General features: G+C 42.5%; 2 protein-coding genes and 1 long non-coding RNA gene across 3 annotated transcripts; 1 reads left to right on the top strand and 2 right to left on the bottom strand.

Moving 5' to 3' along the window:
- Positions 1-1,687: 1,687 nt before the first annotated feature.
- Positions 1,688-3,190, top strand: tmem229a (transmembrane protein 229A). The gene has a single exon (XM_086147400.1). It carries the CDS (start codon positions 1,688-1,690, stop codon positions 2,678-2,680), a length of 993 nt encoding a protein of 330 aa, XP_086003526.1. The 3' UTR covers positions 2,681-3,190.
- LOC147234283 (hyaluronidase-like) lies at positions 3,184-11,371 on the bottom strand. The gene is made up of 4 exons (XM_086147151.1): positions 11,046-11,371; positions 8,448-8,606; positions 7,587-7,676; positions 3,184-7,367 (listed from the first exon to the last, which is right to left on the bottom strand). Exons 1-4 carry the CDS (start codon positions 11,244-11,246, stop codon positions 6,924-6,926), a joined length of 894 nt encoding a protein of 297 aa, XP_086003277.1. The 5' UTR covers positions 11,247-11,371; the 3' UTR covers positions 3,184-6,923.
- Positions 11,372-12,250: 879 nt separating this feature from the next.
- LOC147234284 (uncharacterized) lies at positions 12,251-13,438 on the bottom strand. Its single transcript, XR_015106183.1, has 3 exons — positions 13,351-13,438; positions 13,087-13,173; positions 12,251-12,656 (listed from the first exon to the last, which is right to left on the bottom strand). It is a non-coding gene; the product is annotated as an uncharacterized LOC147234284 (long non-coding RNA).
- Positions 13,439-17,213: the final 3,775 nt, after the last annotated feature.

The following is a 17,213-nucleotide window of genomic DNA, read 5'->3' on the forward strand; positions in this document are numbered from 1 at the left end:
ATCCTACCAGGTAGCATAACTCGCAATGGTGTGCTGATACTTTACAATCAGTAATGAACATCAGAGAAGCATGAACACTGTCAATCGTTGAAAGGATCAAGCAGAAGTATTCATCTACAATCCAGCTCCATAATCCAGCACAGACAAAAAACAAAAAGTTGCAGCAACAGGCTGCTTTTTGCATTAAAAGACAAACACAGCCTATTTCTGAAGTGAAGCCCTTCGATATGCGAACTAAAAGTGAAGCGGTCCTGACACATAAGTATCCACACATTTTAATAACTCTATTTTTCCTCCCTCCAGAACAGATACAGAAGGCATCATTTATGGCCACTTCCTAGAATTGGGAAAAAAAAAACTTAGTTTTGAAGAGCCTTTATCTCTGAAAATTGTATTTTACGTTTCCATGTTGCGATATCTTGTTTAACTCTTAGGATCAGCTAAGGGAATGTATTCTTAATTGCTAAGGAGATGATTACAAACACTCTGGTTATGTCCTCCTTAATGGGAAAGCAATGCAAAACAACGGACTGATGTTTTTCAAACTCAACCAAACACATGAATTTTGACTGAAGTCTGCTGTGTGATCATATAATCTCCCAACAAAATGAATAAACCAAAGGTTCATCATCAGAAGCTAATAAAATAAAGACATCAAGAGAGGGAAACCATGGCTTTGAAAATAGGATCACACTGTATTTCCTACTCAAATATGCAATAACAAATTTGCCAATTTCAAGACAGAAAAAAAAACATTTCTTCAAGTCAAGTTCATGCATTTGAAGTGGAGGAAAATGTATCAGAAAAATTAAGATGAAAAGGGCCAGTAGTGCATGTATGTTTACAGATGAGAATACAAATTGCAGATGAGAGTCTAAGCTAATGACTGCGGCATGCTAACACCTTCAAAAACAATGGGGTAACTACATTAGCATGCTAACACATGGCTACACAACTACATTAGCATGCTAACACATAGCTACACAACTACATAAGCATGCTAACACATGGCTACACAACTACATTAGCATGCTAACACATGGCTACACAACAAAATTGGCATGCTAACACATAGCTATCATCAACTTAAGCTAAGTGTCATAGTTACCTACAGTGGAACAGGAACGAACACCCGAAACCTGCTGGAAGCTTTAGTGGTCACGCACTTCTGTGAGTATACGAAAACATTTATACTTTAAATGAAAAAAACTATGACGTGACTTTGAGTGAGGGAAAAGTGTTGTGTATGTCAACAATCCAGCTCGCTTTCATAGCAGCTGCAATAATCAGTTGATACCTAATTAGTTCCATTCACTGTCACTCGTTGACGTATGTCGGTACTGATGTAAATGCTTATATTCGGAGGAAAATAAACGTTTATTTTACTTAATAAAGAAAGTCACGTTCCAAAACCTCCACCGGGTTTCATAACCACACGGTTTGATTGCATTAAGACGCAGAAGCTAGAGGGGGAGTGACCCTCTAAAGGACTGTTCTCCAAAATCCGAGTTTCTTCAAGCGGTACGTGAACGCATCACAGCGTCAGCGCGGTGGCAGGTGATGCTTTGCAGCCGCGGCGCAGCGGCGCGACCACCGCACAGCGCTCCTCTGCGGGGATCGGGAACCCCAGCCTCCCTCACACACACCCCTCAGTGATTCTCGTAAAACTCCCGGGATAGCGACGCGAATGCCTCGGCAACGGGAGCCGTCCGGAGAGAGCGAGGACGCGGCTGGGCCGCCGCGGGAGCTGCCGCGCTGGATGCGGCTGTACTTCTACGGGATGCACGGTGTGACTCTGGATGTTCTGCTCTCCTCCTTGCAGGGGGTCGTAAACCATCGGGACCCCAAGCTGCTGGGGTTCTCCTCGCCGTATCTCTGCGTCTTGCATTCACTGAGCCACTTCGCGCTGGAGAACATTTACTCGCAGAGGAGATGTTTCCGAGGTCGGCCTGTGGTTTTTCATCTGGTCTTCTATCCGTGCGTCTACATCGGGCTGCAGATCCTGGTCGGGAACATCAACACCCTAACCGGGCAGGTGAGGGTGGTGTCGGCCACGCAGCTGGTGGTGCACTACATCCTGGCTCTGTATTTCGCCTGGGTGTTCCACGAAGGGTTCTCCCGGTTGCGGTATCAGCCCCCCTTTCCACCCGCCCCGCAGCGCCGGGCCCGCCGGGGGCCTCCCCGCAGCCTCCCCGGCTTTGCGCGGTTCCTCTTCTTCGGCATGCACGGCTTCCTCGACGAGGTGGTCTTCACCTCCGTCTTCAACCTGGTGGAAAAGTCGGACCGGAGCCTCTGCGGCCACACGTCCCTGTGGTCCTTCCTGATGTACGGCAGCTGCAGCTTCGTGGTGGAGAAGCTCTACCTGCACCTGCACTTCAGCAGAGGCTGGGGGACCTGGAGGAGGCTGCCCATCTACATCTGCTTCATCTACACCTGGGAGCTCTCCTGGGGCCTGGCCCTCAGGCAGTTCGGCGCCTGCTCCTGGGACTACTCCCATTACCCGCACAACTTCATGGGACTCATCACCCTCCTCTACCTGCCAGGATGGGTCTGCCTGAGCTTGTACCAGGACGTGCTCTCCAACGTCCTGCTCAGCATCAAATGCTCTGAAGACAAGAGTCACCTGAGGGAGCGGATGGGGGAAGTCGATGGAAAGCAAGAGGGGAAGAAGGTGCTTTAAGTTCACCTCAGGCTGACAAAATAAATAGCCGAACCGTGTCAAATCAGACACGGTCATCTGATGACCGCTTTCTGTGCAGAGAAGGTCTGGACCACGCTCTTTGAGATGATCTACGGAAACCCAACATTCCACTGGGAGACAAAAACACAGGGCATAAAACTTGACTCTCGTACGTACCAATATCCACTATTACATGGGAGAAGTTGGCGTGATACAATGATAGCTTTAAAATTCATAACATGAATAACAATTGCAGGACTGCTGTAGCAGTGATGACAAGCATGTATGATTGGACCCATTTTTTAAACCCAAAGGCTGGTATGAACAGCTTTCAGCCTCAAGATTAACCCTGTTTCAATTTGTACGTGGAGATATTTCATAATGATGCAGAGCGACCAGCTTGTTTTTATTGATATTTTAACAACTGTCCAGAACCTCGGATTTGAATATAAAACTTTCTCAAACTGAATTGGAAGTTTAGCTGACCGCATGACGTTGACCGCTATTTTTTTTTTTTTTTTTTTTTTACCAAGTCTGTCTGATGTTGAATACAATTTTTACAAGAATTCATAACCTCGGATTTCTTTGTTTTCAGCAGGAAGGCCATCTGAAATATTGCATAAATTAGGTCGGGTTAGTTTCAGTCACTTCCTCACTGGCAAAGCTTTTGTCTGCGTGTTAAACTAACAGATATGAGATAGTAAGCATTTCAGAGCATTAGCACATCCGGTTTCCTGTATTTCGGCCCCCAAAAAAACATGTTTTTGATCCATTTTCAACACGAGTAAACCAACTCTATAATAGATATCTCCATTTCAGATCTTTTAAACCAAATATTTGGGAATAAACCCGGTCACATGTAGCAAATGAATACTTGTAGCTGAATGAGATTTTAGTCAGAATCATTTATCGTGCCTTCTTAGGAAAACTCGGGTCTGATGGATGGACTCGACAAAAACAAGGGTTTTTTTGTAAAATCCACAAGTGCTGTAATTAATTCATAATTTCTTTCAGTGACACCTGATACCTCTGAACATTTGACAGGAATATTTGCGAACTAAAGACTGACTGAAGCCAGTTAGGTTGAATTCTTTCAGCACTGAAAATTATTTGACTTTTTCCTCTTTTCATAAAAAGTTTAATAAATGTTATGCATTTTGATAACACAGAAATAGGACATATAGGCTTTTTCAGTTTTTAAAAAATGGTGTATTTTCAAATGTCACAGATGTGTTGCTGTTAAATGCTGCTCTAATCCTGAGGAAATGACACGGAAATATCACTTATGATGTTCTATTTTCAGAAAAAACCCACACATTAAATGTATACTATGAACATTCAACGTGTGCAAATGTCAACCTACTTAACCTGACTTTATACTTATAACCTACCATTACTGTCTTGAGTGTCAATGACAGAGATACTGCTAATTATGACATTATTATAACGACGATTATGACATTATGCGCCCGTCTCACATGCATCAGTGGGATAAAGTACACATTCACCTGCTTCAGATACTCTCTGGGTTAAAATCCACTATCTCAGTGTTTGCAGGTTAAAAAACATGAAGTTATTCTTTACCCAAGATCAGTTTAAGATATGCCCGTAATTAGGTGAAATATTTATATTGTTGAGATGATCTCCATGAAGGTGAAGGTCAGTGGCTGCAGTTTTTGCCAGCAGCAGAAAGGCTCATGGAATTTTAATTTTATTTAAATTTTAATTTAATTTTTGTAATTTTTTATTTTTTTTTATTTTTTAATTTTATTCTTTCTGTTCACAATTTTGATACTGTTACCCCACTTGTCCCCCATTTGCCCCTAACGTTTTTCTGATTCTGATTCTGAAATCAAGGAAATGTGACGGGAAAGGGTCTGGCGGACCCGCAGCCGCAACACAATCACAAGACAAATGTCTGCGTTCGTGGGACAAAACAGCTCCAAGTGGTTTCATTGTGTCCAAGTCAGTATGAGTTTCAAACGTGAGAATACCGGATGTTGCTATTGAGCGGCGCCAAGAAAGACCTTGAACCCGCAGCCACGAAATACACCGCGAGACGCAAATACTCTGTCCTTTTGCATCACAAACATATACCAGGAAGAGAAGAGGAATACACAAATGACTTACAGTATCTGCTGACAACACCAAGGTGAGAAAGCCGCACATCAACTCCTCCAGGAAATCTCATTAGCAAACAGATGAACTGCATGCGAACGCTGTGTGCAAACACGAAACCATGGATTCATGCAGTGAAGAACGATGGAGGAGCAAACTCGTCCCCTGTATCTTTGGACAGACAGTTGTGTCTAAATGCAAGGATTTAGTGGACTAGACTTATTTTAACCTCTTCTGCAAAGTTGCTGTTACTGCACAAACTTATGAAATTGAAAAATGCATTGTCTTTTTTCACTACAAAAAAGCTCTGTTTGGTTATTTCTGTATGATGCTGCATGAACGTCCACTTTTCCTCTCGCCACTCACGCTGCAAGAAAATACTCTTTTGAATACTCTTATAAATACTCTCAACAAACCTGACACTGTTTCATTGTATTGTTTGTGTGCAAGTGTCTGATTTACAGGCATGTCAAGAGTTCTGCAACAACTCTGCATGTAAACACAGTACCGTCTGTGTTTCAGCGACGCCCGATGATTCGGCGGCGTCACCTCGTCCGCTTCTGAGAGGCAGAACGTGCTGTCCGTTTATTCTCCACACACTTTTATAAACTTAAATGACAGTGAGATGTGCCAGGGATACAGACTTGACGTAAGCGGCGCTTTTAACATTAAAATGTCAACATTGTAATATGAAACGGTTACATTTTGTATTATCCTCTGAATCAATCAGTCTGAATTACTGGGTTTTCTAAAATGTAAGCTTAAAAAGCCGTGAATCCATCAGCCTTCTGGGAGATCCAGTAGCAGAAACAAGATGTCACCGCAAACGTACATTCGCCAACATTCCAGTTTGAGCCGACTTAAACTCGAGCAGGATGAAGAGAGATTCAGCAACGATTTGAATCATCATTTGCATAGATGCCTTGCCCGCTTTGATATGTTAAAACTCTACATGTCCTGAGCTGACGGAGATTGTGGATGTGTAAATGGCACCTCGCAGGTGCGGCGAGACTAAGAGGGAGACTTTTTTCACGATTGCTACGTCGATACAACAAAATCTGTGCACAGATATCGCTATATGAATACTTAATAATGTCCACGGCTGAGGGATTTAGAGACTGACATTTAGCTTCTTCACTTCCCACATAAGCACTTTGTGTTACCTCGCTATGATACTCAATAAATGTTAAATTTAAGTATGCGCTTTTTTTCCATTAGAAGTGTTTCCATGGACGACCAGTGCTGCAAAGTGTTATGAAGAGCTACATTTAGCGGAAGTGCTGTCTGGCGTGCACGACCTGGGCTGTGCCTTTAAAACAAAATGATGTAACCCGCCTTCACGCGCCACAAATTTAAGCTTATCTTGACAATAAAAATGATGAATGCACAGGACATGTTGAAAATATTTTGATGTGATTCCTCCTCGTTCTCTACTGTGCAAATCATCAAAATCAGGCTGAACAAATAAACTACGTGGCCGGTGCTCTTCATCTCATTTACATACGTGCACACAAACACTTCAAATAAATGCGTATGCCGACGTAGGTGGGATACTATTATCAATCCTAGATTGATAGTTGATTGATTTGTCCAGTTTGCATTTTACAGACTGGATCAACGCGTCTCCGAGTGTTAGCATTCCCTTAAAATGATCCCGCAGAGAATGCAAAGGTATCTCGCAGACGATTGTCGCAACAGTGACAACGACCAAAAGACAGGAGGCAGAGCTGGAGGTCGCAGAGATGAAGATGTTGAGGTTCTCTTTGGGAGTGACCAGGATGGAGAGGATCAGGAATGATGACCCCTGATGGGAAAAGCCAAAAATAGAAGATGGCAAAGATTGTTGCTCATCACACACCATGATCTGAAGGCAAGCTTGGAAGTATAAAAATGCTTTCCATCGTCCAGGTGTCTGCAGGAGCGCTGAAGGAACCAAGTTTGGTGCAACGCTGACTCACCACGGTGATGTTTTTGGAATCACAGAAGGTAACCAACAGACGGGCGGCAGCTCATCGCACCACCTCACCAAGATCCTCAAAAGGAGGTCGCCCATCCCGAACACCAACCTTCCGCTTTCTATTGACCACATTTGATAAGTTATAATAAGAAAAGGCCCGATAAGTAATCATAAAACACAACCTAAATCCTTTTCAACGTTCTGCTTCGCAATACTGGCTTGCTGTGTGTCATCTAACACATCTTTGTTGTGAGTGCAAGCCTTCTGGTGCCACCTTTGTTGCTCACTAAATGCCAAGGCCTTGGCCAGCTCTCTGTAAGTCCTGGGAGTGCAGCTGAGTCCTTTGTAGCACTGACATGTAAAGCTTCGACCGAACGCCTTTAGGTCTCCAAGGGTGGGCTTTCCCAGGACAAGGTAGCGTGTCGGGACATGTATGACTTTGAAATTCTCCGGGTTCAAGTGGAGGTAGTGGTTGGAGTTGTAGTTTTTCCGCACGCAGCGACCGTTTCCCCGGCAGAGGAAGTTGCTGCAGAGCTGGGCGGCTGCGGTGACGTTGGTGACGTACGGGTTGAGAACGGAGGACAGGTAGGATGACAAGGCTTCGCAAGAGGCCTGAGTTTGAGAAAAGAGAAACAGAAGAGAGGAAATATTATCCTATCGGCACCAAACTCATCGTACCCCCTTACCCTTATTGAACCAGACCTGGTTAGCACACAAGTGGTAATAACATCGCAATGTTAAGCAGCAGAGCTAGGAGGTGACCTCCTGCCATGCTATACAACACGGTCATGTCTGTCAGTAGTCCAGTGGAGGTCTGTAGGGTGATGTTACCTGGTCATCGTAGTCAGCGCTGGCTCCCCACAGCACCGACCCAGACGCTCCGACTGCTGCACTTTCCCCAACAGTGTGGACCAGATCCCCCTTTTTTATAAAACAGTTGAATAACAACATGTATTCCACACACACACACACACACACACGTATTCAAGAATTCGTTCTATTTATATTGTCGTTTATTTCTGGGTGTGTATTTTTCATCCTTACTGTTCCATTGTGTTGTCATCATTATCCCTGATATTGCTGCTGTTGTTTTTCTCCCTGCTGTCTATTTATTCATAGATGTCCTTCTTTCTTCTGTCTTCTAACTGTCTCTCTATTTAATTTAATTTAATTTAATTGTATTTTATTTTATTTTATTTTATTTTATTTTATTTTATTTTATTTTATTTTATTTTATTTTATTTTATTGTTGATTATTTCTGACATTATAACTGTGACGCTGCTGTGACAATAGAATTTCCCCTATGGGGATCAATAAAGTTGATCTTATCTTATCTTGATGATATAATATATCCACTTTGGTGTCGCAGATAACAGCGATATACTATTTTAAGCACTGAAAGGTGAGTGGAGGAGAATTTCGTGCTCAAGTGTTCCACGCAGTGCTGGTGCTGTTACACCAGGAAACCAAACTCCTCTTTTAATTGGAGCTGAGAGAATGAAGTAGCCTTAGATAAATCTAATTTAATCTAGTGAGTAGTCGTTTCCTAATGACTTGTTGTTGTTGTTGTTTTTTTAACGTAGCAAAGCAGGTGTTCTATAATATGTGATTAAATGGATTTACTCTTCATGGAATGTTGCTTCATAATTTGGCATAACCTTTATATTTTCCTTCATAAGTTTATCATATACCTGGCTGAGGAAGCGTCTGTTCTGATCCAGAAAGACGGGTCGAGTGTAAACAAACACAGGCGCGGCGGTTGTCCGTCGGGGCAGAGCAGACACCCTCAACGCCTCCTGGACTCGGTTTCTCACCATCAGGGCGGCGTTAGGACTGTCCGCCAGGGAGACCTGAAGGGGCGGAAGAATAAAATAAACGATAAAATAAAACAGCAGCTGACGAGGGCGTCAATCCGCAGGTAAAAGAACAATCGGGCTTGAATCCCTGATAATGCCTGATCGCTGTTAAGACAAGTAATTTGTCGTGTACCGTCTTCCGAATTGTTCCTCTCGAGGCCGTGCACGCTCAGGATTATTAACGTCTTAATGATAAGTTGTCAAGGACATCCAAAGATTGATCACCCATACAAACCCTGGTCCATCATAAGGTGTCCCATGTATCTGAAAATGCTGCTTTTCTAATGGGAGTGAACGGTCGTACATCTGTATTTGACCCTGCGATCATTTAGCAACGGTTCCAAGATGAGCCGGATAAACACTGAGAAACGCTCCAGCCCCCCATCATGAGCATTACAGATATTTCATTCATTCATTCATTCATTCATCGTTCGATTTTCTCAACAATATCAGTAAACAACCTATTGCAAATGTGCTGAGTTTCGATGATGCACAAGTGTTTCGGGATAATTCAACCGCTCAAATATGACAACATGTAGTTGTCCGTCACGAAGCAGTTTTCCAACTGAAGCTGTGATTTTATTTCAAATAAAAATGCAGTGGACCCTCACTTTTCACGGTTATGTTCCAAGACCCCCCGCGAAAAGTGAATATCCGCAAAGTAGCAGTTCACCATGTTGGGTATCTATATTTAGCAAAGGAGATCTCGTATTTTATTTATTTCATACAATGAATTTAATTGTACAGTATACCCTTGTTTTTCGCAGGGTTACGTTCCAAAAAGAACCCGTGATAGGCAAAATCCGTGAAGTAGAAACCTTTATTTTTTTAAACATTATTATACAATTAAATACTCTATTATACATCGCTGCTGTCGTCCTTATGTTTTTTTCTTCCTTCTTTATGGAGGGAACGGAAGATTCATTCATTCCGTAATGCCGACCTACAGCCGCATAGCTTTTACCTTCCCTTAGCATGTCCAGAAGTTTAACTTTATCTGCGATAGATAGCATCTTCCGCTGCCTTTTGGGCCCTGCAAGGTGCTTTTGTCGGTCCAGAGCGTTTTGTCAACATTATGGGTTTTAGAGAAACTCGAAATTGCAAGAGAATTTGCACGTACGTCATGTAAGTTTGGCAAGCTGTTTTACGTACGTGTACATATTAAAGTGCAACGTTATTGACGCACAGGTAGAGAAGAAGCAGAGTGACTTTTTAGCCAATCAGAATGCAGAACACAATGCACGATGCAAATCCGTGAAGTAGCAAAACCGTGAAAAGTAAACCGCGTTATAGCGAGGATTCACTGTACTTTATTTTTGACTATTTTTTTTCTTCTTAGGCAAGAATATGGCTACTTCATTGCGGAAAAAAAAAATACTGCTAAAAAAACGCCAGAGAACGATAAATTGCGAGAACCAAATTACAAAAAAAAAAAATCTGCAAAGTAGCGAGGGTGCGAAAGACAAAGCGCAGAGTAGCGAGGGTCCTCTGTACCATGACCTGGCGAGGTTTGTCCCGAGGCTGCTGATAGATAGGCTGATAGATAGGCTGTTTGTACGTTTCGCCTAAAACGTCAATACGGCGCTCGTGCTTCCTGTCCAGCTGACGAGACGAGTGACCACCAGACGATAAGCGAGGTGAAGATGGAGTGTGTACGTCAAGGGTGGGCAAACTTCTTGGCTCAAGGGCCGCATTGACTTTTAAAATTTGACGAACGGGCCGGGTCGGCACAAGATACAATAAATAAAAGAAATTTAAAAAATGCATTTGTTAGCGGTACATATCAGAATCGTCTGACATTTGTCTGAATGTTGTCTGACATTTGTTTTGAAAATAAAACCAGGTTGGTTTCGAAGGCTTTTACGTTTGCTTGCGTTTCATGCACAAACCGGTTTTTACCTTGTAGCTTCACATCCAGCTCATTCATGTGTCAGTATGTCCACAGCAGAGGCTAAATCACACAGCCAATCTGTGTCATTCAGCTCAGAAAAATTCTCAAGTAGCTCCAAAAAATGAAATAGTCTCCTGTTTGAGCTCCTGCATTCATTGATCCAATCATTCAGTCATTCACATCAAGTATGAATTGTGTACCAATCTTTGGCGGGCCGGATGAAAAAGCCCAACGGGCCGGATGTGGCCCGCGGGCCGTAGTTTGCCCATCCCTGGTGTAAGTGATCCATTGCTAAGCTTGTTTTTACCAAAAGTATACTGTTTTGCTTTAAAGCACCAAAAGGTGATTCGGGCAACTCCTGAACCGAGCCGTACCGTGGCATACGGGATCTTGTTGCATTTCTCTTTTTCAACCAACATCCTGAATTGAATGTTTTGGTTTCGGCCTCCTGCCGGATGCAGGATTTGGAACGGTCCAACTGTAGCTTGGATGATGTCAATATCGTACTGACCGACCACATTTATACGGCGAGCTCAACCAACCTGCAAGTACACAGATGGGTAGAGTGCAGTGCTGGACTCCCAAAGCCAGAGCAGCTGGTCGTTCTGCCTCCTCACCTCCTCGGAACAATGGCCCGTGTAGCCCGGCTCCTCCCAGCCATAATTGTAACAGTGAGGAAACAGGTAGAAGCCCCAAAGGTAGTTCGGTCTCATAGTTGTACCTACTGTCAATGTTTCTGACATGAATCTTCTGCTGGCTTCCTGGAAGGGTTAAGATGACAGAGCAGTTCCAGAACATCTCCGGAGTGAAACAAGTTCAATGCTTCGTTCGTGCGTTTGACCTGAAACTGTCGTTTGGCTGTCCCGGCGGCCTGTTGCACCGTGAGAGTACGGTTGCACCTCACAACATGAGCCACAGATAAGCTTTGGTATATTTGCTTACTTCCCCAGTTCCTGTCCCACAGGGGGCGCCAGTCCTCCCAGTCTATCACCGCTAACCCCCGCTTTGTCCTCGACAGAGAGCAAATCGGGAAGTAACAATACAATAACAATACCTTGATCTCGATCGCTATTCAAAGCTTACTCGGACGGGATGTAGTAGTTGATATCTGCTCTGGCTTTCTTCACACTGGCTTCCAGGTTGGCCTTCTGAGGAATGCCGCCATTGATTTGCCTCTCACTGGCGAAGTCCACATGTGGATAAAGGCCTAGTCGGTCTTTATAAAACAGAGACAGGAACTGATCTGGAACCTATAGCATAAAAAAAGGGTTGTTTTGGTGAATTTGACCATGAAGAAATCAGACTGACATGGAAATAACAGATATTTGTTGTCATACCTTACCAGGTGTGGCCACTCCTTTAAAGGGCGAGGTATCTAGTGTGATGTTATGCCTGGTACATACGAGATTAGGAATGTTCCAAGTTACAATAAAGGGATGGTTTTGAAAAAGCGGAGCGGCGGTTAAAGGAGGAAATCGGTGCTTTATTAGTCGCGGGGGAAACGACGGAAATGTTCCCGCAACACGGTCGGACGATGTTTGGTCAATAAGAAGCGGCGAGGTATCTGACAGAGGGAACACCGTCGGCAAGTAGACAGGAAATGTCACGGTTTTGTGAAGAAAAGGTGCGGCGGAAGCCTCGGTGAAAGAAAGAAGAATCTCAGGCGAAGGGGGCGTTTTGTGCGAAATCGTAAAAACGAGGAGTTTGCAGAGATGCGGTAAAAACCTTTGAATCACGGGAAACATTTGCCCGAAAGGCCGAAACGCACGGGAACAGCGAACTGGAATTAAAGAAGCATCTGGGGGAGCTTCGTCAGGGCCGAATTTACGAGCGAAGGATGTCACAGACGTGGACTGTGACGCGGTGATCGATGTTCTTGATGATAAAGTCATTGGAAGGACGGAGGAAGATGATTTCAGGGTCACGGGAGCTGCAAAATCTCCAGACCCGGACAATTCGTATCGCTCAGTAACGGGAGCGGTGGTGACTTTTTGCGTTCTCAGTACAGGTAACGCAAGGAGAGGCCAAAAGGCTTTGGTAAAAGCAGGGAGGAGCGAGAGAGGGAGACAAGGGAGAGACGACGGGGAGAGAGAAAGAAGCAGCAGCATGAAGCTTCTGCTCCTGAGAACGGCTGAAACCATCTTTCGCCCGGGCTGAGGAGAGTCAAACACAAATCCCAGCATAATGTAAGATACGCCATCAGAAACTGTATTAACTTGCACAATATTGCACTGAAAAGTAATTTATATTTATTACAGAAAAGTAATCTATATTTATATAAATATATATTTTTCTCTCTTTTTTTCTGTTTAATTTTATTTATTTTTATTGGTTTTTTTTTTCTTAAACTGTACTCTTGATGTTCATATGTTCATTTTTTATTTTATTTTATTCTTGATGTTCACAACTGCCACCCCATGCGCCCCCCAATTGCCCTTCGGAAACAAATAAAGTTGTTTTGATTTTGATAAACAGAAAATGAAAAATCTTTTTATTTAATTAAATATCGATCAATGCTGTATTTATTTACTTTTTAATGTATATATTGTATGTTTTGCCCCCCCAGCACAACCAGATACCTACAAGTCACTTAGCTGAAGCCGATTCATGAAAGTCAGACGTTTCTCGCTTGCCTTTTGACACTTTCAGACGTCCCGACAATATCGGATTCTAAAAAAAATAATTGAACAACAATTTAGGAATTTGCAACCATATCATATGAATCTAATAAACCTAGTTCATTTTATTGGACAGTAAAAATAACCAGGCTTGGTCAAGCACGTCTATGATTACAGCTCCAAAATAACATTACCGACCAAAGCGAATCCATACAGAAGAGCACAATACCTGGACATCGCAAGAACGACGACCTGTTCCTCCGTGAATATGAATCCCTCCAAATCGGTCGACGTTTCTGTTGCGAGAGGGACAGATGTCACGGCTGAAATGAACCCAAGTCTGAGTTGGAGCCGAGGAGGGGTGGCGCACTTGGGTGTGAGCTGAAGGAGCGTCGTCCCAGGGTCCCACCAGTACGGAGATTAGATCATTATTGCACCCGGGTGCTTTTCTCCTCACTTGACAATCCATTGTTTATAACAATTTGTTAAAATGCAAGAGGGGGTGTTATATTTCTCGATGCACTCATATCACAGATGGAGCAATATTGGGAAAACGGGACGTAATTACGACATTATCGACAGCTTTCTCAAGAGTACTTGTATGTCGATTCAATTTGCGGCAAATATCCGATCAGATGTAATCAAAAGGAAACGTGCAAGATAACATCACTTTTTCGGACATCACTTTCACTCAGCAGCTAAACTCCTGAAATGATGGATTTTTTCATAACGAGGCGGTAAGCGCTGTGTTAAAAATGATTAAGAAATGCGATGTTCTGTTTTTTTTTGCAGACAGCAAGTAAAAAGATAAGCAAAAAAATATATAAATCTCCTTTACCCGTTTTCTTTGAAAGTTCTGCATGTTTACCAGTCTGGTCTCCATTTGCTGGTGTTTACTTCACATTGTAGTGACACAGTGTGAACAGTGTGAGGCAATGATCCTTGACCCTCTTCACTGCCAAAGTATTTATATGTGTGTGTAGCTTATTTTTATCGCTCAAAACCACAACATTCCCTTCCCTGTTAAGTAATTGCTTCCTTGCTGAGAAGAAGATCAGCTGCTGATTAGTCACAAGGTTACTTTCTCAGTTTATCTTCACTTTATGATGATATGAAATTATTTATTCTCATGACTGGCTCAGATAATTTGTCACCGTGTTGTATGTTCATGGGCGGCACGCTGGCGCAGTGGTTTGCCTCGCTTGAAAAAAGTCCCTGGTTGTACTTTGTGCGCTCTAACACCGGTGTATTCTGGTTTAAGGCTACCATCTTGTGGTGAAAGAGTCAAGACTTCCTTAAGGTATTGCCATCTAAAAATGTATACTTCCTGTGTTATCAGATTTACTGAAATTAAGGCGCGTCATATTGTACATTACATTTGGCAGACGCTTTTGTCCAAAGCGACTTACAATAGAGGACATAGGGATTGCAAATACACTTGCAAATTTACGATGCACAGGAAATATACAGAACAGTAAGCTTGGGTTCGTGAGGTTTTTTTTTTTTGACAAGACATACACAAACGTACACACACAAACATATTTATGGAAACACCTCACTTATAGAAATTTAATATAGAGATAAACGGAACAGAAATACATTGTGACAACATTGTGTATTTATTCAGTGGTTCCAAAAGAGAAAATAGATTGTAAAAATTTTATTTTTTTTTATGCAGACCAACAGATTTAGACAGAGGTATTCCTCAAATTTGTGGCACAAAATTCCAGTTTGATCCAAGTCAGTGAAAAGACGGCGCTGGAGCCTTTCCTGATTTGGTGCTTAAGCATTAAAAATGTGAAGATTACTTTCACAAATATGAATTATAACTTGCTTTCCCCACCTTCAGGCATACAATTATTGGCATGTTTATTTTTTAATTTTCTTGCCGACAGTGGCGTTGAAACGGACGGCATCGTATTCTGTCTTATAATCAACAAACTCACCCACCTGTATCAGGATAGGCCCGACCGTGGAAACACTACAATCCATCAACGCTAAAAACATTACGGGCCAACAACGAGGTTTTGGTAGGTGTTTTGTATTGCATTACATCGCCCGGATGCACTATTAAAGGCTTCGCTGCAATCTTTCTTGACCATTATAAACCCCAGTGTCTTTTTGAAAACCCGCGTTGTAAAATATCCCGAGGTGGTGTGGAAAGGCCACTTTTATGAAATATTCATACATAAGCCCGTAGGGAACGTCTTCCTCCAGAATGCAAAATATAATATTCATGTTGTCATCTCCCCCCTGCTTCTCTTGTAACCCTATTTTCTTTTGTTGCGAAAAGTAGGTCAAACAAATGTTTCTCAAGGGCAGTCCCAGAGGTGTGTCTGCACTGGCACAAATAAGCTCTAAGATAAATCCAACACGATCACACGGATAATTCGGAGTTATCCATTATTTACAAAACCCGCAGGACGACTAACACACGTAGACATGTGCATTGAAAAGATGGTTGCTGCGGCAACGCATTTTTTCTTACTAATGTCAGTTTCTCTTGCACAAGCAACAGCATCTTTTCTCAATGTTTGGTGTGAGTAACCGCATACCGAGCAATATTAGCTGTCAGTATCACGGAATTGTTGTGAATGGATTATGTGTTAGCGTCTGCTATTTGGACTGAGATCCAAACTCAACCCTCACAAATGTAATTACGTTCTTTAAGTGATGACAGTCTTACAAAAAATCTCCAGCACGCGTTTACAAATATGTCAGAATTAAGTCCCATAAACCGCATATGTACCTAAGCCAATAAATTGTCATTCATTCACAGTCAAATGTGGTTGCTGGTTGGTTTTATCAGCATGGAGGAATTATTGTAACCTCACAACCTATAAAGTATCCCTCATTATTATCGTTTAACAGCCCAATTTGTCATGGATACGTTGCAATTTTCTCCCAATTATGAAAGATTCTCTATCTCCTATATTCATACCTACATTGCTGAGCTCACTCGCTGGCCCATCCCCACTCTCGCACTCTCGATCCATCCGTTTTTTTGTTCTCTCACTTTCAGCCCTCATTCAAAAATGTAAGTTCTCTTTCACTGGATGAGATGCAAGCGTTCATAAAAAACCCATTAGTCAGGCTGAGTCATTTTTCTATACCACTTTAAACTGAGGCCAGGTGGAGCAGACGGCGCAGGATTTCCTGGCGGGTTCCTTCGCTCATCAATCAGGTTTTTCGAGTTTACCGAGAATCTGTTGACACAAAGGTAATAAGGTTTCACCAGCTTGGAGCACAAAGGGCTTTTAAAGACAATTGACAGAATGTGTTCAGTTGAATTTGGGTTTTTTGAGCAAGATTTCAGAGCGTTTTATGAGATGTCATCTGAAACTATGCCTCAGCAGAATTGAATTGGCTCACTTTAAACAGAGGAAGAAAATGAATAAAACTGTCTTGTTCTAAAATAACACTGGTCATTATTTTATGAGAAGCTGTAATAACATGGCATCTGTATATATATATATATAGAGAGAGAGAGAGAGAGAGTTGAACAGATCCACTATTAATGTAAATATAAGGAGTACGAAAGCGCCCAATACTTGTTGAACTGAAAGTACACTTAAGCCGAGTTGGACAGGCTGTGCTCATATTTTCGGCGGACACTGAATACGAGCGGTTTCATCGGTAGGAAGTGGAAAGATTGGGTTTAAGGCGCTTAGTCATTCTATGCAAATCAGGATCAACGTGCGCTTACATCATAATATATGCACGGCACTAGATCAATGACAGATACAGTGTCCTGAAGTATCTTCAGTGTTAGCTTGTGCAGCTGTATTAGCTCTTTCCTTGGAGAAACCCAATGTAAATAGGGATGCCGCATAAATATCTCTTAAGTGCCTTGCATGAACCTGAAACTCATTGAAGGGAATCCAGGAGAAACACAATAAAATGTACATTTCGAAGCACAGGTCAGACATGATGCCCTTAGCCCCAAGGCGATGTATGGCAACTGGAGCAGTCTTAATTTCTCTTCACTCTGTTTATGGCTATTTTTAGTTAGCCGCAATAGTAATAATAAGTTGTAGCAAGCCATTACTGGATCACTTTGGGATACACACAACTAATTCAAGAGAAAGGATA

This window comes from Fistularia commersonii, chromosome 5 (genome assembly GCF_037954325.1).
Source record: "Fistularia commersonii isolate RoL2024-O1a breed Wild chromosome 5, RoL_Fcom_v1.0, whole genome shotgun sequence".
Lineage (NCBI taxonomy): Eukaryota > Metazoa > Chordata > Actinopteri > Syngnathiformes > Fistulariidae > Fistularia > Fistularia commersonii.